Consider the following 26,124-nt stretch of genomic DNA (forward strand, 5'->3'; position numbering starts at 1 on the left):
CTTTACGGCAGAAACAAACATGTTGACAGCCTGGTACAAACATGTTTTTTGTCTCCATCCATGACAACTGTACTGAGGTGACGTTTCATACAACTCATTTAAACTATATCATATTGTATTAAGGGACTGGCTGCTCTGATTGACAGGTGGACGCCCCATCTCACGATGCTAACTGACCCAGCAGCCTCAGCTTCACTCAAGCTCCATCTTTTTGCCCATTGACCAGAAGTCAGATGGAGTAAGGGACGGTCAAGACTACTCCATGCCACTCCAGAGCTACGTTTCTCTCCATCCAAACACCATCCAGCAGGTACTCACCAGTCATACTCTTCACGGAACATTGGCTGTTCTTCCTCTTCCTTTTCGGGCCATTGAGCCACCTGAGAGAGAAAAAGACGGACAAAGAGGAATAAATAACACAATTTCTGTAATAGGAATACATATGAACACATATTAAGATACACAATGAAATCCCCAATTTGACTTCTAGTCAGACAAGTCCAGGTGCAAAGGTTCCCAATCAGACGCCTCTTTCCAGGAAATCTTTTTGAGTAGAGGCTGTAAATGGGGTCTGCGACGGCGGCAGAAGTGAGACGGTAATGCAATGCATCGGTACAGTTCAGACATGGCCATTTAAGGAGGACTTTTAGAAAGCTTTCCGTATCACTTTACCAGCCAACCATCTGGTCCTCAAATCAGGCCGAGAAATAGGAGTTTGATTTGCCACCATACGCTTTAATTTACAGCAGAAGAGAAGCAGGACTCGCGAAATAAAGTCATGACGTTCGCGTCGAAGGAAAGGGGAGATTTTACTCCGCTGCAGTCCCAAACTGACTCCAGGCAGCAGACTTTTTTGTGGAATACAATTAAGCCTCAGATTATAAGATTACACTTTGGAAATCTCTCCAATAGCACAAGAAAAACAAAGACTGCGACTCAGTATGTATCAAACGCGCTCAAAGCAACACGCAACACTCAGCAGGAGACTCACGCACACGCGCACACAGACACACACACACCTGCAACCACGCTGACACATATGAAAGGCATGCAAAGCACAGATGGGAACTGGCAGCTCTGAAGGGAATTATGAAAGCGCAGAGATGGAGGAGGATGAGGAGGATGAGGAGGAGGAGGAGGAGGAGGAGGAGGAGGGAGCGAGTATGAAAAGAGAGTAGATGTATGGCATAGATTCAGTGAGTGCTCCCTGTCAGTGCTGGATGGCGTCTCGGTTCCCGAGAGTCCGGCTCTCTGCTCTCAGACAGCCTCCAGCTCGCCTCCCACGGCAGCTCCAGGACAGGGAGCAGGACTCCATTAACACCATAAATAAAATGACTCTCCAACTACGGTCGGACGCGCCACACAGGACTCCAGGTTGTATATCGTCCATGACAGAGGTCTGTTACACTGTGTGCTTTACAGTCTGGAGAAAGGGTCCCTCCTCTGCTGCTCTTCCTTTAGGTCCTGACCTGCGTATCATCAAAGCTTTATGTCGTGTGAGGATAAAGCGCGTTGAGGGCAGGAGATTTGGGGCTGTTAATTTAAGTACAACACCAGCTGAGTTTTTTGTGAAATAAAAGTGATATTTTTGGATTTTTTTTTGAGAGGTTTTTCGAAATGTAGGCTTTTCCATTACCAGGTTTCATTGCGATATTTCCGTTTTGCATTTCTGTGTAAACGCAACAACTGTGGTCCTGGGTGAATCTCTTGATTAATCCCCAAAATGTTTCATTTGCAATTATATGAAATAGACAAAAGCAACTAACTCTCACATGTGAGATGTTGGAAATTCAGTTTTGTCAGATTAAATCTGTGGCCGCTGTTTATGATCGTCACAGCAAAATGAAAAATCTGTTTTCCCGCTTGTCATGACTCAATAAAACATTCGACTCTGGAGCGTGTGACATAACTGTGTAAATATGTATTATTACGTATTTCAGACTGTTGACTGACTCAGCTAGTAACCAGCTGTCTTCATTCGAGCCTTATCATCAACAAAGTGTCCAGTCTCTGTCGCTGCCGCACTTCAAGCCACGCAATATTTAAAGAAACGATTACTTCAATGGACTTTATTCCCTGGAAAGCCCTCGGACACGATCAATAAATAAAAAGAAAGGTTAATATCCTCTATATCACAGTTTGTTTTAATAAGTTTCAGCTTTGAGGAGCTGGTTCATATCCGCCGTGTCTTTAAGTTGCGAGATTAAAAACACTCATTAGTGCGAGGAGCTGGGTTTATTAGTGGAAGTTCATTATCGTTATTATTTTCGTACACCGGTACTCCCTGCGCGCAGAGACCCTCCGTCAGAGTTGAGGACACACGTGGACGACACGAAACGCGACCAATAATTAAGGACAGAGGAGGGGGTAAAGTATATTTAACCGCCCTGAATGAATATCTGCGTCCACGCAGACACCACTGATCAGCTAATGATGAAAAATCAAATGCCGTCCATCAGAACAGACTGATCAGAAGGAATTTTGTATGAGCTCGCGAGGCGTGGCGTGGCGTAAACCCTTTGATTAGGCGTTCAAAAGGAAAGCATTAGCTCCACGTAATCACGTAAACGCTTCATCTAATTGTCCGCGTTCGCCTCTTGAGGTAAACATCAGGTGACGGAGCTTCCAGGAGGAACAGAAAGACGTAGAAAAACAACGAGGCGATCAAAGTCAGATTCGACGCGGGAAGCGACGTTAATTCAGCATCCCCGGCTACGTTTCGTTTTCTTTAAGTTATGTAACAAAGCCTCTTCTTCTGCTTCTCCTGCCATACTTCTTCTGGACGGTTTTTAGTTTTTAGTCAACATCCGTAAAGCCAAGCTGCCCATTATAAGTCTACTGTGAAAAAAAGGTCAATTTAAAAGGTCTCATAAACATCTAATATCTTCCGCCCCTGCTTCTAAATAAGCGGCGCATTTATTTCCACCTTAAAGCTAGTGATAATTTAATGTTGTTTTTTTTATATTCAAACTAGAAAACACTTTACGGCCCCGAGAAACACAACAATATAATTGCCTGTTAATTTCACAAGATGCTGTAACTGAGCCTAAATGCCAACTCAAACTGCCCTTCATTATTTACCTAGACTTTAATTACAGCAGCGTCTCCTACTCTGTTACATATCTTCCCTTTGCCATTTCAGAATATGTCAGATGGATTAACAGAGCATTAAATTAAGCCCTCAAATTGCCTGTTGAGTGAAAGCATGATTCGTCATAATTGCTGGGCTTTCAGCGTCCGTATTAAAAACTCTGGCGTGGCCCAACCCGTGCACACGGGGTCAACGTCACCGCGTAACATGGGTGTAGAACGCGGCGGACCGGAGGAGCTGGCATGTTCACCTGTGAGGCAACGCTTCTCGGTTCACGCCGAGTACTTGTATGTACTTCTCGGTTTTAATAGGCTGAGAACTCTTTGAACGTGACGGGCGGTTTTTATTTACTTTGTGGGAATATTGCCAGTTAAGGTGTAGGGAAGGATGTGGGAGGGGGGGAAAAAAAAAGAAAAAAGAATTAAAGCTGTCGCAGTAGCAAAAATGATAAGGTGGGATTTTCACCAACTGCCACTCAAAGGTAAGTATCTCTCCCTCTGCCAGCTGGCTTTCACATCACTCCATAGAGTTGCTGGAGGCGACAACCATCAGACTGTCAGCTACGTGACATGTTTGTGCAGATGGGAACATCAGCAAACTGTATATCAACAGATACCCTTTGTTCAGCTCCCTTTCTGCCTCTTGAAACGACTTCTCTCCAGCGCAAACAACCGGTAACAACCCACCGCGACCTGCCACTCCGTTTGCCCTCATATGAGATAAGCACAGATAAGTCAGAGATCTGGCCCAGCACAGATACAATCAGGAAATAACGATAATAATAATAATAATAATAACAACAACAATACAATCCACAGCTCTCTGAATAAGCTCTAAGCTTCTATTAATATCTGGACAATCCTAAAATAGAACTTCTAGAAGACAAACACCATAGAAAAGCAAGCAGCAGATACAAATACAATATTTATGTTGAGATTCCCTGCAAGATGTTGCATCTTCAACAGTAATTAACTTCACGATGGCTGGAGGCTGCGTGGAAAACAAACACGGGCAAAATTGATTTGGAAAAACAAAACAAAACAAAACAGGAAGTTTTGAATTGGATCGCACAGCTGGCGAACGCACAGCCACTTGCACTTCATGCATAATTGAGCATTTTTTGATGGAATGCGAGGTTCTGCAGGTCGGGGCACGGCGCAGAGCGCTGCGCTCGCATACCGCGCGGTATCGCTTTCCAATCGCCGCGCTCGTACACTCTGATAGGATTCACATTGCAGCGCGCCTCTATAAATGCAAAGGGCCTGCGCGGTGTGCGCCCACACCCCCCCCTCCTCGCTCTGCAACCCGAGCCAACCCCACGCAGACGTGCACATAGCGTACTTTCTCCGCAGTGACGCCGCACGAAACTTCCAATAAACCGTAGTCCCCGCGTCGCCCAGAGGGCCGGGGAGGAACACGCACACACGCTGCTCGAGCAGAGCAGAGCGGAACGCAACCGACAGCCAGGAGCAAATGAGAAGAGTCAACAAAATGAGTCGAATAACAAACAGACTTACACTTCCGACCTGATGATGCACGGCGACTGTAAAATATGCATGGCGCAGGAGGATTCCTAGTTGGATTTGCAGATGCGGATAATACACATCCTCTCACTCTGATGTCTCTACCATTTGTGCTATGTTTAGACTGCTGGCCCACTCAAACAGCCCTTGCCTCTCCCGCCCTCTTCCTCTTATCTGTGGGACTCTCTTGCTCTGCTGCTGGCACCACCCAGCCAGCCCTGACTGCGACGCAGCCAGCTTTCTCCCCTTGTGACTTTGGCGGCGAACGTATAGCGCTTTCCAACAGGTATTGCCGGTCTGTCGGGTAGCTCTGCACTCTCCACAACACCCTGCAACATAAAGGCAGGCTCCCTCAAGGGCTCCGGCAGAACACACGACTCCTATAGACGCCGCAGCTCCAGCCGTTACAGTCCTTAAAGATAATTTCATTCCTGTTGGAGTAGATAAAATACACAGCTGGGGTAAATCTATATTTTCTCAGTGCCGATTAAACATCTCTAAATACTTTTAATACAGATTTTTTCGGTTCTCGGACATCTCATGGTGCACAAAAATATTACTAGACTAGACTAGTGTCTTTTTTCTCATTTAGGTGACTTAATCCTTTAATTGAAATCTGGCAGACTGAGGAGCACCTGTTCTTGAGCTCGCGCAACAAAACAAAGCCACTCAGAATAGTCCGCAGAATTATATCCATAACGGAGTCTGAATGAGGACCCCTGTCCTATGTTTAGCGTGCTACAGTCGCCTATTGTTGCGCCCGCATGCTACAGGCCTACAGCTGGGTCTGTCCCGTTCTGTGCATTCAGCGCTAATGGACACTTTGTTCCCTCGCGTGGCCTGCCTGTGTCTAAATTACAGGCTCGGTTAGAAGAGCGCGCAGCGTGCCGATGAGAGAAAAGCAAAGCAAACCCCCTCCGACCGAATAAACGGAGCTAAACGCTCAGCTTTACCCCGTAGCGCAAAATCTGCTCAAAACAATTTTCTATAAACGCTGGTCCGAAAATGAAACCGCTATGAAAAGGCGCCACTGCGATTCCTAGAGGGGAGCCTCTCTTTTATAAATCCGGGAACAATAATTGAGAGAGGAAACAGCTTTTCGGTCAATTAGCGCGGTTGTGCGCTCACACAGCTACCTGGCTGGAAAGCAGGAAAGCTGTTTTTTTTTTTTTTTTTCTCCTCACAGCGCTGGTAACTGCGAGATGAACTTTGGTTTAAGTGCTTTTAGTCCCGGGGTAGATCGCCATGGTAACTGAGACAGCAGTGATCCCAGGCAGCTAAAGATGAGGGCAAAGGCTGCCTAAGGGTCCTTTGGGAACGGTTTCATCTCCAAAGAACATTACTTGTTATAAATAAATATTAGGAAGAATTGCAACATACAGTGTGCAATATAGAGCACAATCAACAAAATGTTGCATTCATCGGACCATTAAGCTCTGTCCTTGATAAAAGTTTTGCTCTCCACCCATTGCAATCCACTTGGTAGTTGGTTACTAGTGGACATTCAAAGCCTGGTTAACTGGTTGGATTGTCAACCAGGCACGCCAATGAAGCCGCTGTGAATATGGAGGTAGGAACCAAAGTCAAGGTTAGTATCTCCACGTGTTTGCATCATATGTCTCTCAATTGCATCAGCCACATTGGTGGTTGCCTCAAAGTTGAGACTGGCTCAACCTGATAGCTGCCTACTAAGTCCACTTTAACGGACAACATGGCGACCATGGAAAGTCGTGAGGCGCAGTCAACGAGTGGAACCGAGTTAATCTTACCTCAACTTTGGTACTATTCAAACCTGGATTTGTCCTCAAACAGCTCGGATGTGTTTGTACCTGTACGACTCGCCGGCGACTCGCTATCAAATTCCCCAGGATGCATGTTGATGCAAAGTCTTAACGGGGCCTTTGAGGCGGTGGAATCGAGGTGACGACTGATATGCGTAAATCACGACTTTGGTTCCTACCAATTCAACCGTGTCCAGATAGAAGTCCAGACTCATCACTTCGGCAAAACCCGAGCTACACAGTTTCACTCGCAACTCGCACAAGGACAAAACAATGTGACGGGTTTGCATTACTGAAATGATTGACGTTCCCTGTGGGTACACATAGGGTTTATTTATAGCTGCACACCATAGCTACATCTGAGCTGTGCAAACAACGTTGCAGTTTATATGCCATACAGACCTGGACATCCTGTTTTTAAAAAGTCAAGTCGGTCTACTTAAGCCTTCTTTACAAGACGCAGCCTTCAGAATCCTTAAAGTAAATACCTGAATCTAATATTATGGACGAATGCAGATGGAGCGGTAGCTGTGTTGACAGTGTTTTCTTCTCAGATGATGGTTTACGATGTACAGCTTTGATCTAAACAGCCGGACTGGGCTGTGACTTGTCAGCGTTGGAATATATGGTATCTTCATCCATACACTAGAAACGCTTTTATGCTTTGCGTGTCTCACTCAAACAGACAAGAGGGACCAACTGCCAGCTACAAAGCGACGGGCGACGAGCAAATCACTTTATATGTGGAAGGCGCTTTGGGCGCATGTGCAGCCCGAGGAGGTTTTTGATGCAGGCACCCAAACACAGCCACATACAGCGTAAAGAACACACGGGCCAAAGACTGCGTCTTCATATTCCGACAGTATTAGTACGTACATCATATTTAATGAAAGCCACAACAAACAAAGGGCTGCTGAAGTCGTAAAAATCCCGAAATCCATAACAATGCTTTGAGCAGGGGTACGGCAGGACGTCCTCATCTCCAGAGGAAGGAAAAGCAGAACCTTTCATGGTAAACACGACTCTCCCCTTTCCTTCTCTCTACAGTACGTGTGCGAATGAAGACATTCCTGCCTCTGTAGATTTTTTCTTTGCGGGCTCCTTGACACAGCTGACACTGCCTGTGGTGAATCTACAATTCAGACGAGCACTGAAAACCAAAAAAAAAAAGTGAACAATTAACTCGGAGCTGTGATCTTCTCTTATGCGTGGCAAGTAAGGGGATCGCAGATAAGGGCGAAGGATAAAAAACTGTAATGTTTCTTGGATTCATCTAACCACGCGCTGCTGTGGTGCAAGTCTTTGCGTCTGTTAATGCAACACTTTGCAAGCAATCTTTCATCAGCTGTGGTGACATCTGAGGAAAAGTGATGCAAGCAGAAATCGAGCCTGACGTAAAGCGCACAGCAACTTGTGAATCTTAATGTGCCATCAAGACACAATATGAGCGGTTGCATAAAGTATCGCCATTTAATTAAGTGTTAGATAGAATGTCATTAATCACTCTTCAGTTCAAACCACAAGCTGACAACAGGCAGACGGGACGTGCTTGAGATTTAATAAAATCCACTGTCATGCTGAACACACCGCTCGTATCCACCCTAAGTGGCGACCGCTCCGGTCGGAAGCTGTGAGAGCTTAAGTATTTGCACTTTTAATTATCTCTGACATGCAAAGCTCTGCAGTCAGCACTCACAGGTGAAATAAGCAGATGTACAACAAATTCCTAAACTCCGACATGTCAGCTGAAAGCAAAAGGGCCGGTGCATTCATTCCTGCATCCACGTCCGCACCGACTGTCCTTGCACCCCAGCGGCAAAGCTGTTAATCCCCTGACAGGTGTCCATGATGGTTGAGGAATCCACAAGGCTTCACACATGATGCTGCCCTTCCATGCGGTCAGCATGGAAACATAACCTCAATGTTATTCTCGCCGCGTAAGGTCAGGTTTAACTGGGGAAGGAGGAAAAGGATTTGAGGGTCCAGGAGTTAAATTAAAACATGTGATGTTAATGGTCCATGCATAGCGACATCTTTACATGTTCCTCTTGTGGTCTTGCGCTCCTTTTGCATGAACTGCTTAAGAAAAGTGAGGCCACAGTAAATAGAGCTCCCCCTGGTGACTGGCTGCGGTACAGGTCATAAGCTCCACCCCCTCTATGTTAATGGGTGGGACTTAGGCTAAACTGAAACTCTAACATGCACATCAGATGACGTTTCAAGGATGGTTTCTGTCATTTTAGGTAGTTAGTATAACGCAGGTTCAAAGTGTCAAATGTCTGGAGGTCTGGTTTCATTTTAGTTAGTTATTTGACGCTACAGAAACAGGACTTGATATTACCAGTTGCCATGCCAACCATTCTGTAAAGAGGCCGCTTGGGACTGTGAGAGTTGTAAATAATAATAATAGAAAAATAAGTACCGAGTACAATGCAACACTTCCTTGTAAATGGTGAAGGTAGAGCAGTATTAATTAAACAGACTGCTCGTACCCCCGGGAAAATAAAAAAATTGTCAGTTTGGCCAATGGAAAGTGGGAACACATTGTCCCTATTTATACTGTCTATGCCAGGAAGATACCATGAAATTCAGGAAGATGCAGGGATGATAGCTGCAGAAACCTTTGGTGAGGTGATATGGGTGGATACCAAGCTCCTGAGTTCCCCACACCATGAAAAAAAAACACCATCCATGAGTTTGGTTGCAGCTCCCAAAGTATTGGCCTTGGAGCAACGCGGTGAACCCACACAGAGCAGTGGTCTTATTGACAGTATAGTCTTTTCAAATAGCCACTGGTGACAGCCGAACGACCGACCGTGAGTTACGATGCATCGTGTTTCTTATTGTCAATAGTCGGTCTATGCTGATTCCTGGGATAAAACAGAATGAAAGCTTGCAAGCAATCAGCATCTTGCTAGTAATTTTTACTTCTATTATGCGCTGTGTGACTTTGATTATGAAGGTTCAGCCAAGAAATGGGGAAAACATAGAACGATTCGATGGCTAGCGCCGAGATTCTTAAAGCAAAACAGCTAGTGCTACAACAATTCAGTAGAAAACGTGGAAAAAGCTTCTGACTGCTCAGAAGTGCTTTCCTTTCTAATTAAAGACAATAACCCTGCAAAGGTGCTTCTTTCTGACTGCACGGATAGGATTAACGTTTCCATTAAAGTTTTACCAAATACGACTTTGTTGTCACATTATGTAACCGTACAAATAAGCTTGTGGGCAAATGCCTTCCACAGTGTTAAATTCCTCAACAGCTCATTAGCATAATAGGATTAAACAAAGTGAAAACACGATCTGATCAAACAGAAGTTTTCATCGTCTTCCGAGGCCACACCCAACCTGTAATTACACTTAACGCCAAAGAGGCAACTTTAGGTATTCCTAGAGATATTTACACACCCATTACTTCGAAGGAAATCAAAATAATGGTGTTTAAACAAATGAAAGTTCCTTGTCGAAGCCGGCGCAGACTGACACGTACTGATATATATTCCTCCCTATACCCAGAGGCCTCTTTCATACAGAGGGCCCCTTCCTCCCGCTGTATGAGAAAAGTCCCATTCCACTAATATTATGTTTTCATTAATGAGAAGTGGCTTTAAACAGTGCCGTGTTTGTTTGTCTTCGGGGCAGCCCGACTGGCTCTGCTTCTCAAGAACTGGAATATAGGCAGGAACATCGGGGTCAGATGCAGCTATAGGGCTAAGTACTCTGAAAACAGCTCAGAGAAGAGAAGGGCTTGTCTGAAAAGAAAGAAAGAAAGAAAGAAAGAAAGAAAGAAAGAAAGAAAGAAAGAAAAAAAAGTCCCAAGACTTAAAAAAAAAAAAAAAACGAGAGCAATATTAAAATGAAAAAATAGGCAAAATGAAAAATAAAGACCGCTTTATGAGTGTCCTCGGAAAACTTCACTCACGCATGACGCCGTGTCACGGAAGACTTAGCGCGAGGAACACAGCAGCAAATCAAAAAAGGACCGAAAAGATGACGAAAACAATTAAAAACTCACTGTTTCTCTTCTCCCTCTGATGGGTTAGAGTCCTGCTCCTTGGGCATGTGTTCCATTCACCTTAATTCCATCCAGCAGCCAATCATGAGAGACTGAGGCAAGCCCCACCCTCGGATACGCACTTGTCATTCGCCGGTTGGGAGAGGTCGGTCAGTGAAACATGACAGGGTCCCGTCCCCGGGGCTGGGGGAGAGGAGCGGGGGCGCCTCCGGAAGAAGCCGTCCCCTCCCGTGAGGTCTGTGCGTTGCGGCTCGAACGCAAAGCTGCGAGGCAGAGAGGCTGCTGAGGGCTCGGCGAAGGTGGACCGGCTGGCCCCCGGGCCAGGGCTGGAGGAGGATGTCGGGACTCGGGGGGGGGGATGCAAAAAGGGAGGAGTCAGATCCAGTCTGGAAGAGAACAAAGGACACAATCAGATACTGTAGAAGCGATAAGCCAATCAGCGGAAAAAATACTTCGTGCCAAATAATTATGCTAATTCTTCGAGGGAGAAGAGCCGAAAATTGGCGCACATTTGCGGCCTCTTGCTTCTCCGTCGCAGCCATCTGTTTAGCTTTGGCTTAGGACTCAACGGGCAGACAAAACAAAGAAAGCAACTTCATATTAATCTACGGCTGGAGCTGCGTGTTCCTTTATTAATCAGCTGGCTGGTTACGTCCTCGGCGACATATATTCCGTTCGCTGTCGCAGGAGGTTAAAGGAACCCGGGATTATTTACTTTAGAGCGCGTTTAAGATTCCTTTTCGCCTCTATTTTTCTGCGAGACAAGACTTATCAGTGGGGCGCCGACAAAATCTGAATCACTGAGACTAATTTACAACCCAGCTCCATTAATCTCGGCCTTCCCAACCTCGCCCGAGACCCGACATCTTGCTTTTAGATGGAAAATGGCTGCGTTTATGTGGCACCTCTACCCAAAGTCCATTACAATTTTCCAGTCTTTCACCCATTCATGCACTGTGACACTGATGGTAGCAGGGAATTACACAAGGCGCTATCCTGACCAGGAGGAGCAGGCTGGTTAGTAGTACATGTGGCCTAAAGGAGCCGGGGATTGAACAACCTAATCTCCAGTACCTCATCCATTTACTACAATTATCTCACAAGGCTAATGCAAGGCATTAGGTGCCGAGTTGTTTTCGGCCCTCGTACAGGCATTGATTATCTACTTGACAACTCAACACATGGCACGCGCGGTTGTGGACGACCGGTTTCATCGAGCCCAGAAATGGAGAGACTCATGCCACGTCTACATCGTGTCAGCTCCGTGTCAAGCCTCCTGTGCGTGTAACTCTCACAACTCTTAACATTTACACGACCCCGCGTCACACGAAACAGGCTTTTCCTCGACCGCACAAGAGTCGAACGGCAGGTTAACGCAGGATACGGCGGCGCCCGGAGATCAAAAAAAACAAAAAAAAACGAGTCCCTGAACTGCACGCGGAATGTCACCTCTTGCACAGGCTTAAGTCGTTTCAAGATGAGCAGCTGAATCTGTCAAAGGGTATGAACGCGCAGCGGCGAGCGCTCTCCGCGGCGTCCCAGCGCGGATTTATCCCTGCCTCCGCTAATCCCCGGTTCAGTGCCTTTCTAATCTGGAACAGTGGTATTCAGGACATGAGAACATCCAGAGACGGGACTGATATTATTATTGCTTTCGTTGCTAATAGAGAGATTACGCCCAGCACCCAGCAAAACATTTCTCTGCAAGCGAATGTGTTTGCCATCATCTAATTTGCGCTCATATCTTGACAATGAGTTCAATCTGACGCTCGTAACATTTGTGACACACTCTTAAACTCTGGGCCAGGGGTGTCCAAACCACGGCCTGCAGCAAATTAGGAATAAAGTCCCGAAACGTGGTCGTGCGGGAAAATGCAGACTTGTCATCCGCACGCGAAGAAAGCTCGGATTCCACAGACACCGCACAGCTGTTCATTTTTTTTTTCATTTTTTCTTTTTTATTGGGAAGTTGACACTTGATAACTTTATTTGCATTTACAGGAAAGCGGAGAACCACCAAACATCCTCCTGCCCTGCCAATCATCTCACAGTTCCAAACCGCTGTTCCCACTGAGAGCAACAGTTTAATAGGATTTAGTTAAAAAAAAAAAATATTGCACAGTGTTCAGTTGTTAATAAATCTGCTAATTTTTATAACGAGCTTGAAATATAAAGGTCTCAGTGACAGAAGTCGGGGTATGGTATTCCAAATGCCCTAACAATGTTGTGGTGGCCTTACTAAGAGATACCAGGGAATTCCCAGGCCAGACTAGATAAGTACTCCCTCCGGCGAGGTCTGGGTTTTTGACTTGCCTTACATATAAGGAAATATTTTGCTTGGGGTAACAACTCCCATCTGACTCCCATTCCAGCTGGTTTGTACTTGGCTGCAAAAAACAAACAAAACAAAAAACAAAAAAAATCTAAATTATATATATCATATTGTCAATAATTACTTTTCATTGTGTAAAACATCCAAGTATTTTTGACAATACAGAAAATAAAAGGACTGTAGACAATGCTTGGAGGATGGATGTAGCTGTTGAGCTATTTTGGACCATTCACTCGTTCACTCATGGGACAAAGAGCTGCAAGAATAATATATTTTGCAACTACGATATAAACTAATCACGTTCAAAGGATTAAATAAATATCCACCACAGCAACCGCAAAAATGATTCTCGTTCATCATGTGTCCACTGAAAATAAAATTAACCTTAATTTCAGAACCGCAACATCCAACAAAACACCATTCTTTAAGCGTGCACTGAAACACACAGAGTGTGCGCTGGTGTAGAGTTGTCTGCCACACTGGGCCTGTCAGGAGAGTGGATGGGAAGATAATGGCGTAAACCAAACCCGTCTTTCTGTCACATCCACCGTGGTTGCTACAAGTGGTGCTCCACTTAGTTTGTTGCACAATTACTTTATCACCCCAGTGAGGAAAGAGGAGACAGGGGGAAGGTGGGAACTGTTTGATTAGCAACTGAAATTACCCTTGAGATCCCACCCCCCCTTTTTTTTTTTTTTTTGAGAAATATGAAGCGGTTAGAGTGCAATAAACATGTTTTACGATCTTAGGGTTCGTTTGGTTACATTATGTTCTCTCCATTTGTGGAGAGCTCAAATTTTATGTCCACTTAAGCTGTGGATATTTCAAAACTCCCACCAGTGATTCATCTGTTAACACTGAGTTAAAAGGAGAATCGGGGAGAAAGCTCCAATAAAAAGGCTAAAAAGATACAATTTTGAATTATTTTCCCCATTTCTTCTTGGTAGTGAATGACACAATTTTGCATTACATTACGTTTTTACATATGTAAGGCATTTCCAGGAAAAGAGCAACACATCAGTGCTCTGATAAATCCATTTAAACACAAGCTATAAAGTCGCCCTCTTTCATTTCGACAAGTGTGTCCTTGCGTGTTCTCCCCCCAACCCCAGAAGTTACGCCCGCATTAATGTCCCCTATATCCAAGGTCAGGGCATGGAAATGTACTTTGCCAAGTGGTCTTGGGCCTGCAAAGAGGAGCGGCATACCTGAGCTGAGGAAAAACAGGGTAACAAGCGGAGATAAGGCGGGGAATTGAGAAAGAAAGGAAAGAATACGATAAAGTTAGTTTGGGAAAAAATACAAAGTATGTTCGGGAGGGGGGGTTAAGGTTGATGAAAGATGGAAAATAAAAAAAACTTGATTTAGGTCATAGTTGGAACGAAGAAGAAATAAACCCACTTATCGGAGCTAGAAGATAAAAACAAGACGAGGCGGGACGAGCCAGGTTTAGCTTTGATTTAGCTGTTTTTGAGCAAGAACGCACATCCAGTAGATAAATATCCGTGGCTGCACGGGCCCGAGCCAGATCCACATTTATTATGAAACAATGTGTAGTCTATGCTCCTCGACGGCAACAAAATGTGAATTGTGCAGGTCACACTGGGACGGCAGCGGCGAGCAATCATAAGTAACAGCATGTGACTCCTTTATTTTAAATGGGGGATAAATGGCTCTTGTGGAAAGTAGCCCTCAGCAGAAAAACAGAGTGATCGAACTCTGAAGGTGACTGAAAGTTGGCTGTGCGCCTTCTTGACATACGTGCATTTAAAATCTCCTGGCCGAGGCGGGGCTTGTCGCCATGGGAGCTGAGAAAACAATGATTGTTGTGTTTAACTTTGTGAAAAGGTTTTTTTTTTTTTCTCCTTCTTCTTCTTATTATGAACCGCGATCAAGTAGTTTAGCTGTCGAAACTTGACAAAACAGCTATTGAAAATGAATAAGTAGGGGAATAGTTGAATATATTCAAATACACGAAAAAGAAATGGTCCAATAAGTAACACAAACCTCAGTCTCCTGGCTGAAAGTCAGGCATCTGATTTACGCCACCGCCATCAGTGGCTCCTAGCATTAAAGCGGACTTTGCAACTCGTCATGCTATCTTAGCCGACTGCAAATCTGTCAAAGGTCATAAGACGTTCTGGGATTCATTGGCAAGAGACCTGCTCCGTTATTTATATATGAGATGGAAAGTGTTCTTGACAAATCTACCAATGGCAGCAAATTCAAAGCAACACTCTTTTTTTATTTATTTTGCATTAATTTGACAGCAAAGGAGTTCCATGGGTCTTAAATCGCTCGGCCACTCCGGCTTCCATCGCGTCATTGGTTTACTCTAATTTGCTTTATGTATGAAAGCTGGGTCTATTTCCTTCAATGTTCCTCACTGGTAGAAGACCACAGCTTTGGTCACTTACACAGGACGCTCCGCTTCTCCAGCGTCCATCTGCACTCTGTGCAGCTGCAAAATGATTGCCGTCTTATCAATAAATGAGTGACTTCCCGGGGAGCTTTGAAGCTCAACCGAAGAGCAAAACCAGAAGCAGCGTATTTACTGGGATGTTTGTAGCGCAGCAGTCACCGTTGTCGAGGAAAAACTATATTAATATTAAAAAAGAGCACCAACTTTATGGAGCACGCACAAGCCACCCACCCACGCTACGATTCACGCGGTTCAGCCACCTTCATTCTCTTCCTTTCCGGTACAACTTCAACATTATAATTGGGCCCACGAACGCTGGCCTTTTCTCGCCTCTAACGGGGTTCACTTTTAATTGCGTGCTTTAAAATGCATCAAAAGAATAACTAGTGAAATACGTGTTGTTGCCTGGAGAAGCGCGGAATTAATTAAACACGACCTGACTCCTGTTTCGAGCAAAAGAGATCAATGTTCCCGTGCTCCTCAAAAAACAAGGGGAGAAATGAAAAGTGGATGATGATGGAAGGGAGAAATAGTTCTGTTCAAGGATGCTGGGTCGTGTTTTAATGGGAGGGAAATCAATCGGATTTAATTATTGAGGAGCGACGGCGCTGAAATAATATTTGGTAGCCGCTCTACCCAGATATTCGGCACTCATCAGCTGGCTGTCAGCTAAGATCACATGAGAACAGAACAGACTGCGGAATACACTAGGCAACTTTCTCTGCCTTTTCCATCTCTGCGTCTTATCTGAGTCGTCTAATTGCTTGGAATTGACTTTTAAACAGTGTCAATACCAGGAGGACAACAAAGGAGGACGCTGTGTCTGAAACATCAGACGTGGATTTATCTGATGTCATTTAAGGTCTGGTGAGTATTTTTATCCTTCACATGACATCTAATCAGTGTGTGACGTCTGGGAGGAAAAGCCGTGTTCTCAGTCGAATTTCAGTGGGTGAATAAGGATTCAACAAATCAGCAAGTGTTGGGACCTGCACTTACCCTGGTTGGTAACCTCTGACGACGCTTTCTAACAAGTCTGAAAACGAGTTTTGCCGTTTTAGCCCTTTTACAGAGTCATCTGACTTTTTGATACAATCTCCCTTTCCCTCTCTGAATGTCTCCTTTCAAATGCCAGACCATTTAAATGCCATAGTCGGCCTCCAATTTGGATAAAAATGTAGCCTGGCGCTAGTTATGTAGTCTCCATATTTGTTAGTACTTGAGAGTTGGAGGGACGTGGCCTACATTTTGGCAAAAGAGGCTTTGTGCAGGTGCCCATGTACACTCCGGCGGCTCCAACTGCGCACACGTCATCCAAGTGGGCTGCAAGCGGCCCGACGAGCCAGCAGAGCAAAAACAACTCCGAGGTGTCCGCAGTTGTCTGTTCGTCCCCAGCTGAGCATAATTGAGGGTTTGTGCTGTGTTGGGACTACCACCGCAAAAGCAACTGGCTACGAGTCAATTTCAGTAGAAGCTGGCAACGCGGAGCTACAAAAACTGACGCCAGACACTTGTCGCTGGGAGACGGGCGCGGCGCTGCAAATCAGAGTTCAGCAAGCTTACATTTTTTTCAGCGCCTCAATGATGTGGGGAAACCAGTCGTGTTTAGTACGAAGGTTGGACGAAAGTTCATCAGGGAGGATCTGTTTCCAGGTCCAGTTTCGGTCGCTTCATGGTCAATGGGGGTGATTTCTGCTGTTCTGTTGACCCACAAGGGTCTAGATTACTTCATTGGAGTCCAATTGCCAAGATGTTTCGGTGGCGTTGTACTCTCAAAAGATCTCCCGATTGAAAAGTTTTTAATGACTCACATCCACAAGTGCTAGAGCAACGCCTGACATCAACAATTTACGCTTAGCTGGCTTTGTGATTGACAAAGATGGGCCACATTAAGGGCACTTTGACTAATAACTGAAACAACAGACTTTACATAGTTTACAGGACCACCCTTAAAGCCATCAGGCTTGCATTTAAATCCCTGTCAAGCTCAATGTTTGTGCAGCGGAAGATGAGGGTGCATGCCGTGCGCGCTTAGCCACATTGAGCGAATTTCAGGCCCTGAGCCTCCAGAGGAGAGCCCTTGTTACAATTCGCACCATGGCAGATGACGTGGGGGTCAGTGCTCCTGACTCCCAAGGGTGGCCCGAGCAATTAGTGGTTAAGTAATGGAGCAAGACCGGGCCAAGTTGTTGATGCGTGGCACTTGCAGTCTGATCACAGAGGAAATGGCGGGGGAAACGGGGGGAGGAGGAGGGTGTTAGTACCCCGGGAGTTGAGAGCAGGCAAAGGGAAAGCGATCGTGTTTCATGCTACGTCCCTGCCCGCTTTCCCCCCCATGGGCTAATTACTGCGGGGGAATTTTTAATAGGTGTTAATGGGTCACATGACAGAAACTGAACGCCGTTACCTGCGTAGCGACGTTTCTAAATGTAACCTCGTCCGCTCTGCGTACGCACGAATGTTGACGTCGGGCTCGCATGTGTAAGCGGCGGCTCGGGTTTCGTGCTTGTAAGGTAGTTGGCAAATATACAAGCTACTCGGCATATTCAGTATCACTGAAGCAAGAACAATTTGACTCAGCAGCTTGTGACACCCAACAAACAGACTGCTTGAACTTTGACTTACATTGACAGTGACGGTGGCAGAATTTAGACGCAGCGAGGATTTGACACATGTTCCTCTGATTAGTACACAAGAGGGCCGAGAGCTGTTTTCATTGCCCTTTATATGTACATCTTCGCATTTTGAGAACACGGTGTCCTACCCGGTCTCTGCTGGTTAGAGTGGGTCTCTTATTCTGTTTACATACACGATGAGTGTTTGTGTGTGCATACAGATTTGGTCTGCATCCAAGGACAAATTGGAACAAAATGCTTGCAACACACTGCATGTTTTCTCTTTTCTCGGCGAACAATCGCTCTGCATGATCTCCCCCTTTCTCCTGTTTGTTATTTATCTACAGAGTCTCCACGCGGCAACTCTACTCTTCGAAGGTCTTTACCTTATCGGCTCTCGACTTGTCGCTATCAAAAGCAATAATGACGATAACAATAAGACTTGTGAAGCGAAGCCCCTGGGAAAGCAGAACCCTTGTTACTTTGGTCCCAGATTAACAGCGTACCAAAATGGTTCCCCCTCCCGACACGCAAAGAGCGCTCGAAATGATGTTAATATTTATAGAAAATAAACGAAGCAGTTATAAAGAGACACCGGGCGCACTACAAAGAGATGCAAAGCAACCACCAGACGTAAAATGGCTACGAACGGACTTAAAATAGCCGCAAACGCTCGCAATTTGACCACAAAGGGATGCAAAATTACTACAAAGAAAACACAAGCAGCCTGCCTCCGTGCCTCTCACACGAAACGTTGAAACGGGGAAGGCGACGCGACTCAGCTGGATGCGCGGAGGCAAGCGGAGCTGGTTCCCGCTCAAAGGGAAAACGCTGGAGCTGCTTTTAAACCCCTTTTTTGCTCAGAAGATGCTGCCTGAGCACACATTCACACCCAGTAGCTGCCCAGCGCAACCGCAGCGTTCAAACCTCGGGCACGGGCCGGAGCCACTGGGACAGTTAAAGGTCAGCTGCCTCGCTCGGTGGAATGTCAGCCGTAGTTATTTACGGGGACGGGCAGGCTCGGTTCCTGGCACCGAGGCTGACAAACAGTCGAAGACGTAAATTTATTCTTTTGCATACTTGCAGGGCGCGGCCAGAACTTTCTAACGATGCTCTCCGCCTCCCCCCACCCCCCTCCCTTCTCCTCCCCCGCGCAGCATTAAGTCTGTCGCTCTTGGCATACTATTGTCCCGCCGCGGCACGTAAATCTTAGCGAGGAACATCACGATCACGAACACCGCGGCGTACGAGCAACAGATGTTTTGAGCGCCTCCTTCGCGTTCACATGCCATCACACACACACACACACACTTAAAGGTTACTTTCCCAGATAATTACTGACCCAATTTGTTGTTTTATTTTAAAAATGATGGAAACCGGTGGAAAAATACCCATCACCGGTTCTCAGAGCCCAAGCCGTGTCATTCACTCGGGCTGCTCAAAAAGCGAACGCATTCAGCTTACAATGACACAAAGCACGGAATAGGAGCATATTTCACGTTTGAGTGGCTGGACCTGGCGAATGTTTCACATATTTACTTGACAAATGAATGAAGCCATTATTCGGGTTGTCTAAAAAAGCGGTCCAATCATTTTCTTAACAATTATTCAACGCCATATTTTGGTTTCTCTTTAGCGGTTGCCGTCGGTAGCAGAAGTGATTTTCATTTGGCGTCAACGGTGACAGGGAAAATAAAAGCACGCTGGATTTGTTTTTACGGGCATGATAAAAACGCAGCGAGAGTAATCTCCGTTGGCTTTTTCTGCGGCCCGGGGTTTGTTTGACTGCTCACAGCAAACTCAGAGCGATACATCATCGGCAGGGGTTAAACGAGGCTTTAAAGAGACCTGCATATCTACATGAAAGGAAGATAAAAATAAAGGCATGTGTCTGTTTATAGACAATGTGAGCCAAAGAGTAAAGTACAGCGCTGCGTAAAAGTATCAGGGGTTTAGATAAGATTAATGACCGTTGCGAAATCACATCAGGGAGGCGTGTGTTCGGCCCCGAATTAATAATTCTGCATAAATACAACATTTTGCAGAGGAGTGATCTGTGGAGTCGGTGTGGGGTTACGTGAAGGGACTGAGACAATTCCACAGCAAGTTCTTTAAGGTCTAAAAAAAAACAGCACAAGGTGTTGACCTGGCCTCCAAATTCACTAGATCCCAAACTGATCAAGTATCAGTGGGATGCACTAGAACAATCCTGATCCACAGAGGCCCCTCCCCTCAACCAATAGGATCCAAAGTCCCCCCCACCGACAACATCTTGTTACCAGACACCGCAGGACGCCCCCAGAAGGCCCACGTCCATCCTCTACGGAGCCACAACTGGTTTGGAGGCACAACTCGGACCTACACGCTATTAGGGAGGTGGTCATAATGTTACGTCCGATCGGCGCGTTTGCTTTTAATGAACCAGACAGCGAGAAAACAGAAACAACAATCTGCTCTTTCTCTCTCCCTGCCTCTCATCCCTCCCCTTCCCACCCTCCTTTGGCACGGACAAGCAGAGGCGCTGCCAAGAATGTGACTGCACTTGGAAAACAAATCCAGTTCACACTCTCTTTTTGTTTTCACTTCTGTTTTCCTCCACTCGCAGTTTCACTTTTTTTTCTTAAGGTGGCCCTCCTCGGCCGCGGCCTTCCAAGAGGGGCCGCAGCCGAGGCGTTTTCCAGGCGGATCGAGCCGCCCGCGGGTCCGCTGCCTCCCGCTCCCGCTCGGCTCAGAGCGCATTTAACGGCTAAGCTCTCTGTGCCTTTCCACCCAGCTCTCCCAAACACATGCACTCAGCTGTTCCCTCTCTGCTTTTGCGTTAACCCCCCCACACACACACACATACACCCCACCCTCACCCTCCTCCTCCTCCTCCTGTCGGCCCACCTTAAGAAAAAAAAAAAACAGCCCGAAACTGTCGGAGGTCGAATGTGTGTGCATGGCCGTGTTTTCCACAATTGTTTCGCTCACTTCCTAACACTTGTTCATTTCCTCGCGGCCAATGGAAGTGTCAAACTGCGACAATAAAACAGACGACGTGAAATTTTGAGATAGCTGCAGACTGTTTGGGGGAGGGGTAGGTTAAAGATCTTAAAGGCTTTTCAACCAGTCCATAAGTGGGTGATACAGTTTCAGTTCACCCTCAGTTTGCTGAACATCTTTGTTTATTTGAGGGATGAGCAATTTTAGCAACACCACAGCAATGGAAATGGTAGAAATCCATAAAAGGCACAATGCGTTTTGGTTTAAGCTTTTCCTGCAGAGTAAGAGAACAGACGGGTGTGTGTGTGAGGGGGGGGGTCAAACCTCTGTGGTTGGGAACGTTTGGAGGCAGCAGTCATGCCACATTTCACCTGACAACAAAGGGAGAGATGTCAATGTGCGGCATGCGTGTGCGAGCATGTGCAGGTGGCGTAATTAGATGTTCTTGCGGTGGAGGAAATTCCGTTTTCATTGTGTGTGAGTGCGCGAGCATGTGTTTGTCTATCTAATAATGTGTGTGCTAGTGTGTGCTCAGGTGTGCCTCCTGCATTAGACAGATTGAGTTGGCAGTGCCAGTGCAGAAGGCCAGGGGAGAAAGTTGTGCGCCTGGCGATGTGACTGGGCACCGAGCCTCACCTGCAGCACCACGTGTGTGTGTGTGTGTGTGCGCGTGTGTGAGTGCGTGTGTGTGTGAGTGCGTGGCGCGCGCCAACACACTCCCGTAGCCTCGCTGAACCGATAACTTTATCGCAGCCGTGCCAGCAATCTGGGCAGCCGTTCTCCGCTAGCCTTCCCCTCCCGCTCCCCTGGCTTCCTTTTCTCTGCACACAGGTGGTGTTGCCATGCCAACAGCACCTGGGAGAGGTCTCCTCTGCCCAGATTAGTGATGGAGCTGCATGAAAGCTCCCAAAAGCCCACAGCATCAGAAGGTTCATCATAAATATTAATGATAACACTGGTATTAATTCAGCATTGGGTTTTATTTTAACATTTACTGTTTCTACATATTCACCTTTCTTGTTTGCGGTTTATCCATCCAAGAAATTGTCTCAATAACTGTACTAGTAGCACATCCCATTATAACTACATATTACAAGCATTTGGTTTAAATAAGTCAAATGCTATTTGGTCTTCATAAAATCACATCCAGAGTTCATCCAGACGTCCTGAAATGGCAGCAGTCGTGTGCATGTCATGCTGCACTGTACAAGCCTCGCAGGCGACATTGTGTTTGCGTGTTTCCGTGCATTGGGCTCCTCTGAGTTGACAAACAGAGGCAGGGGTCCAGACTCCGCCTGTGGTTCATGTAAAGCAAACCAGACGCGTGTCGGGCACAAATAATAATATCATGTGAACAAATGCGCACAAATGCCTCTGCAAGTTTGTTTCTTAGGTCTGAGGGGGAGCCGGTGTGTGTGTGCGTGTGTGTCTGGCCTACAGAGCTCCATTATGTGTCTGAGCAGCCGAACTCGTGCACATGCACGCATGCGGTGCTAACCGGCCTTCCATCGCCCTGAATGCGATCGGAACGAGGCTCCGTGACCTTATCTGAGATCTCGAACACGGCGAGTGAGTAGCTCGGGCCTCAGAGGAGTGACTAATGCGAGTCAGTCACCGCAGCGTCCCGCCTGCTTAAAGCAAACACTAACGCACTAATGTATAGAGAAGGCTCTGGCGGTTTACTGAACATCATCCGACACGGTGCCTCCTCTGACGGTAACGGCGTCATCGGCGTCTATTAAAAGCCCCATTTGTCATGTGTCATGTGCAGAATCGGGCCAGAAATACGTGACTAGGAGCTGCCAGTATAAACCTGCAGCGCCACAGCCACAACATTAAAACCACTGACAGGAGATGTAAATAACACTGGCCACCTTGTGACAATTCAATGCTCTGCTGGGAAAAACAACTCTGGATTAGTAAAACTGAACTGAAACTGAGATTTTAGTATTCGGAAGTGTGATCAAATAAGAAACTAACCATAAAGGTGAGGATGAAAGCGAGCAGATATCAAACAGAGCGAAACACCTAAACACATAAAGATGATGGGATTTAACATCCGGCTGCGTCTGAGTCAGAGTTCAGGGGCTGCAACCGCAATAAGCCCAGCCCTCGCCCCTGCACCCCCGCCCCGCGACACAGGTGCCTTTAAGACACGGCGCTGACCTCTAAGCCACGTGCACAACCCGCACAGCCCGCGCACCGTGACACCTTCCTCCACCCCCTCAGGCCCTTTCATTCATCTCCACATCCCAGCCACCTCCGTAATGAGCAATAAAACACGTACTGTACAGAGACACACACATATACACTAAAAAAAAAAAAAAAAAAGGACCAACGTGGTCATTTCTTACATGCACCCCTCCCCTCTTCAAAACCCCCGAAGCCTACAAAACCCGGTGAGGCCCGCGGGTGCCGCAAGAGCCGCAACTACACCCACCTCACGCTATAATCTCACCCTTTTCCTGGCTGGACACAGCGGATTCTGTGAAAAAGGAGAAGGTGGTAAAGGAGGTGAGGGGGGGGGCGAAAAGGTAGAGCGAACAGGCTGGAAGGTGATTTTCTTGGCAGAGAGTCATGTTGGGGTACCGAGGGCAAGGGGGCCCCCCGATTCCCACCAGCGTCTCCGAATGCATGTGTGGTCCTGGATGTGATTAGCGCACAGGCCTCGTCGTGCGCGGCGCCGACGCACACAACGCAGTTGTACGGTACAGATGCCCACACGTGCACGGGGATACAGGGCTTCGCTTACACTTTAAACACACACACAAGGCCAGGCGGCCGACACATGCTGCACACATGCAAAGTCATCAGCGCTCAGAGCTTCCCGCTCGCTGACCGAACATCGTCAGATTAGACGAAGAGGACAGGCGCTTTGCAGTTTTCTGACTTGTAAAGTGTAAAACGGTAATAAAAAACACAAAAAAACAAACAGAAGACAACTGCACAGCTGGGAAACGGAGAGTAACCGCAGCGCTGCCAGCCAAGGAGGGCAAAATATTCTCTGCAAACCCCAGAGGAGTATACCCAAGCAATTACCCAAATGAATTCTCATTGTTTGCCTTTCATGGATGTTCCAGCGCGTAAGAGCTCATCCGGAGTTTGCCTGCTCAAAAGAAAACAGCAGCGTCTGTGTGGCGTCCTGTACGTAGGTTGGATGCGATAACGTGAGTATGTGCTGGGAAACATGATGTCGACATTGAATTATATGCCAAAACATGTCTCTGAATCTTTGCATGTCTTTGCCTGTAAAGCGGTTTGTTGTATGTGTGTGTGTGTGTGTGTGTGTTCGGGGGGCGGGGAGGGCAGCCAAAAGCGAGCGGAGGATGTCTGTTCAGACAGGTTCCACCTGTCTTCCAGCCACCCCCAGGAGAAAGTTTCGTGTGATTCTTTGTGCTGGATGATTTATCATTTGTCATCGCTGCGGTTATCTCGCCCCTTAAATTTTACTGCATCTGCTTCCACATGCAAATCTCGAGGCTCCCGACGCATAAAGCGCGGGGCCTGTTATAGACATTAAGAGAAGGGAGCGACGCGGAGTCCAGGGCCTTTCGGAGCCCAGTGGCACAAATCATCGCAGCGCGCGCTGTCGCGACTCCCGCGGCGCAGTGAAACGGACGAGGCACTGCGGAGGCTCAAGAACGTCATATTCTCGAGATAGAGGGAGGAGGGGGGGAGCGCGGGACGTCCCATCAGCGGCACCACCTCTGCTGTGGGCTCCTGCCCCGTGTGGTGGAGTGGAATGTGCGTAACAACCGGGGAGGCTCTATAAAATACGTGTCGGAGCAATAAAGCAGAGTATCTGTGGTTGGATCTGCATCTGTGTGATTACTCTATGTTCATATTGTACAAACTAAAAAATGCTACCCTGCAACTACCCCATAAAGAGAACCTTAACATTACACTTACTGATTTACCCTCATTTAAAAGATCCAGAATCTATGAATAGGATAAAAGTGCTCACTTCTAAAGTTTAACTGATGAATGCACAAAGTCTTACTTCTCTATAAAGCTCTTATGTGCGTTGCAGGGCCAGACAATGTGGCCAAAAAGATAAAATCTCGGGAACTCAAACTACGAGACAAATACAGACAGAGAAAGCAGTTGCAACTTCACAATAAAAGTATTACAACAACGGAGGAACATCAACACCAGAGCGCCTTCACTTAAGTCTGGTTTATAGCCGCGCGTCACCTTAGCTCAGGACATAACCAGCAACATCAAAGAAAGACAGCTGTAAGGAATCCTCGGAGATGAATCACCAATCATCCAAGTAAGTGGTTTCTTCAGTTGGGTTGGTCGGTTTAAAATCGGGTGTGGCCCAATTTAAACACTAGTCAAGAAACTTGCTTGACTAGTGTCTGTTAACAGCTACCTGTCATCAGGGGGGTGGGGGACTGTCAGTCCCTGCACTCCTTCTCCAAAAACCCATTATCAGCCAGATACGGTGTAAATGGGGGTGACACCTCTTGGGGACTGAAGTCAAGACTGATTTGCGAAATGATGGCAGGTCATATCTCAGTGCGGCTCCCTTTAGCTCAAACGCACTTGCGCGTTCGCTTGTCTCAGCGGCCGGATAAGCACGTGAAAGTCTCCCTTGTTCAGCTTCCTCCACACCAGTAACCGTTGATCCAACGTTAGCTGCTTAAGTCTAGACACCATTGACACCAAGTTCGCAGAGAAACAGCTGACCTGGCCGCTGACTGCCTTGTGTTTCTGTGGTATAATTACAGAACGGTGCTGACACACCGGCCAACGGGTATCAGTGCTTCCACCGACATAGCCTCCTATGATGAAGCCTCCTCGAAGACGCATTGCGGGAGTTTAAACCGGTCCTCACCAGTAAACCGAACGTTCTGGCTCACGCAGGCCGCACCGCTCTGCTGCTCCAGAGATCTCTCATTGGATAAAGCAACGTCTTCTTCAGCTACACCACAATGTTCTGTTACGTTACGTCGTAACAAAATGGGTCGCTCACTCAAAATATTTGCAGCTCAGTTGATCGATTGCTTTCAACATCTTCCCAAACCCAGGGTTTTTCGACTGCGTGCGCCGACACCCGATACACCGCACACCCCTTGTGCACAGGGGGGTTTCCACTGTCAAATGCTGCACATACTGTACAACACTCCACTGCACCGTGAAGGTCGATCGAGTAGCAAACAAAACACAGTTCTAAGGGAAGGGGCCAAAGCCCAGAAGCATTAAGCATGGGTGTTGGAGAGCTTTTTCGGTGCGCGCACACATCTCCTGCTGTCCTTGAGGTGGAGGCAGACGAACAAGCGTCCCCGTGGAGGTATGTTTCCAGCTTGTAACGGCTTTTGAAGGTCTCCAAAGAAATAAACTAAAAAAAAAAAAAAACG

At 46.8% G+C, this 26,124-nt stretch overlaps 1 protein-coding gene across 4 annotated transcripts in view; it reads right to left on the minus strand.

Moving 5' to 3' along the window:
• Positions 1-26,124, minus strand: part of thrab (thyroid hormone receptor alpha b) — a 132,679-nt gene that overhangs the window by 23,520 nt on the left and 83,035 nt on the right. For 3 of the 4 annotated variants that reach the window (XM_047610080.1, XM_047610079.1, XM_047610081.1), the window contains 2 exons: positions 10,411-10,796; positions 319-380 (listed from right to left, as the gene is read on the minus strand). In XM_047610080.1, coding sequence (XP_047466036.1) covers positions 319-380; positions 10,411-10,466 — 118 coding nt within the window. In that variant the 5' untranslated portion in view covers positions 10,467-10,796. Of the gene's footprint in view, positions 1-318; positions 381-4,608; positions 4,794-10,410; positions 10,797-26,124 lie in introns of those variants that run through there. The other variant, XM_047610082.1, reaches the window with a different exon arrangement.

Source organism: Mugil cephalus, chromosome 16, assembly GCF_022458985.1.
Source record: "Mugil cephalus isolate CIBA_MC_2020 chromosome 16, CIBA_Mcephalus_1.1, whole genome shotgun sequence".
NCBI lineage: Eukaryota > Metazoa > Chordata > Actinopteri > Mugiliformes > Mugilidae > Mugil > Mugil cephalus.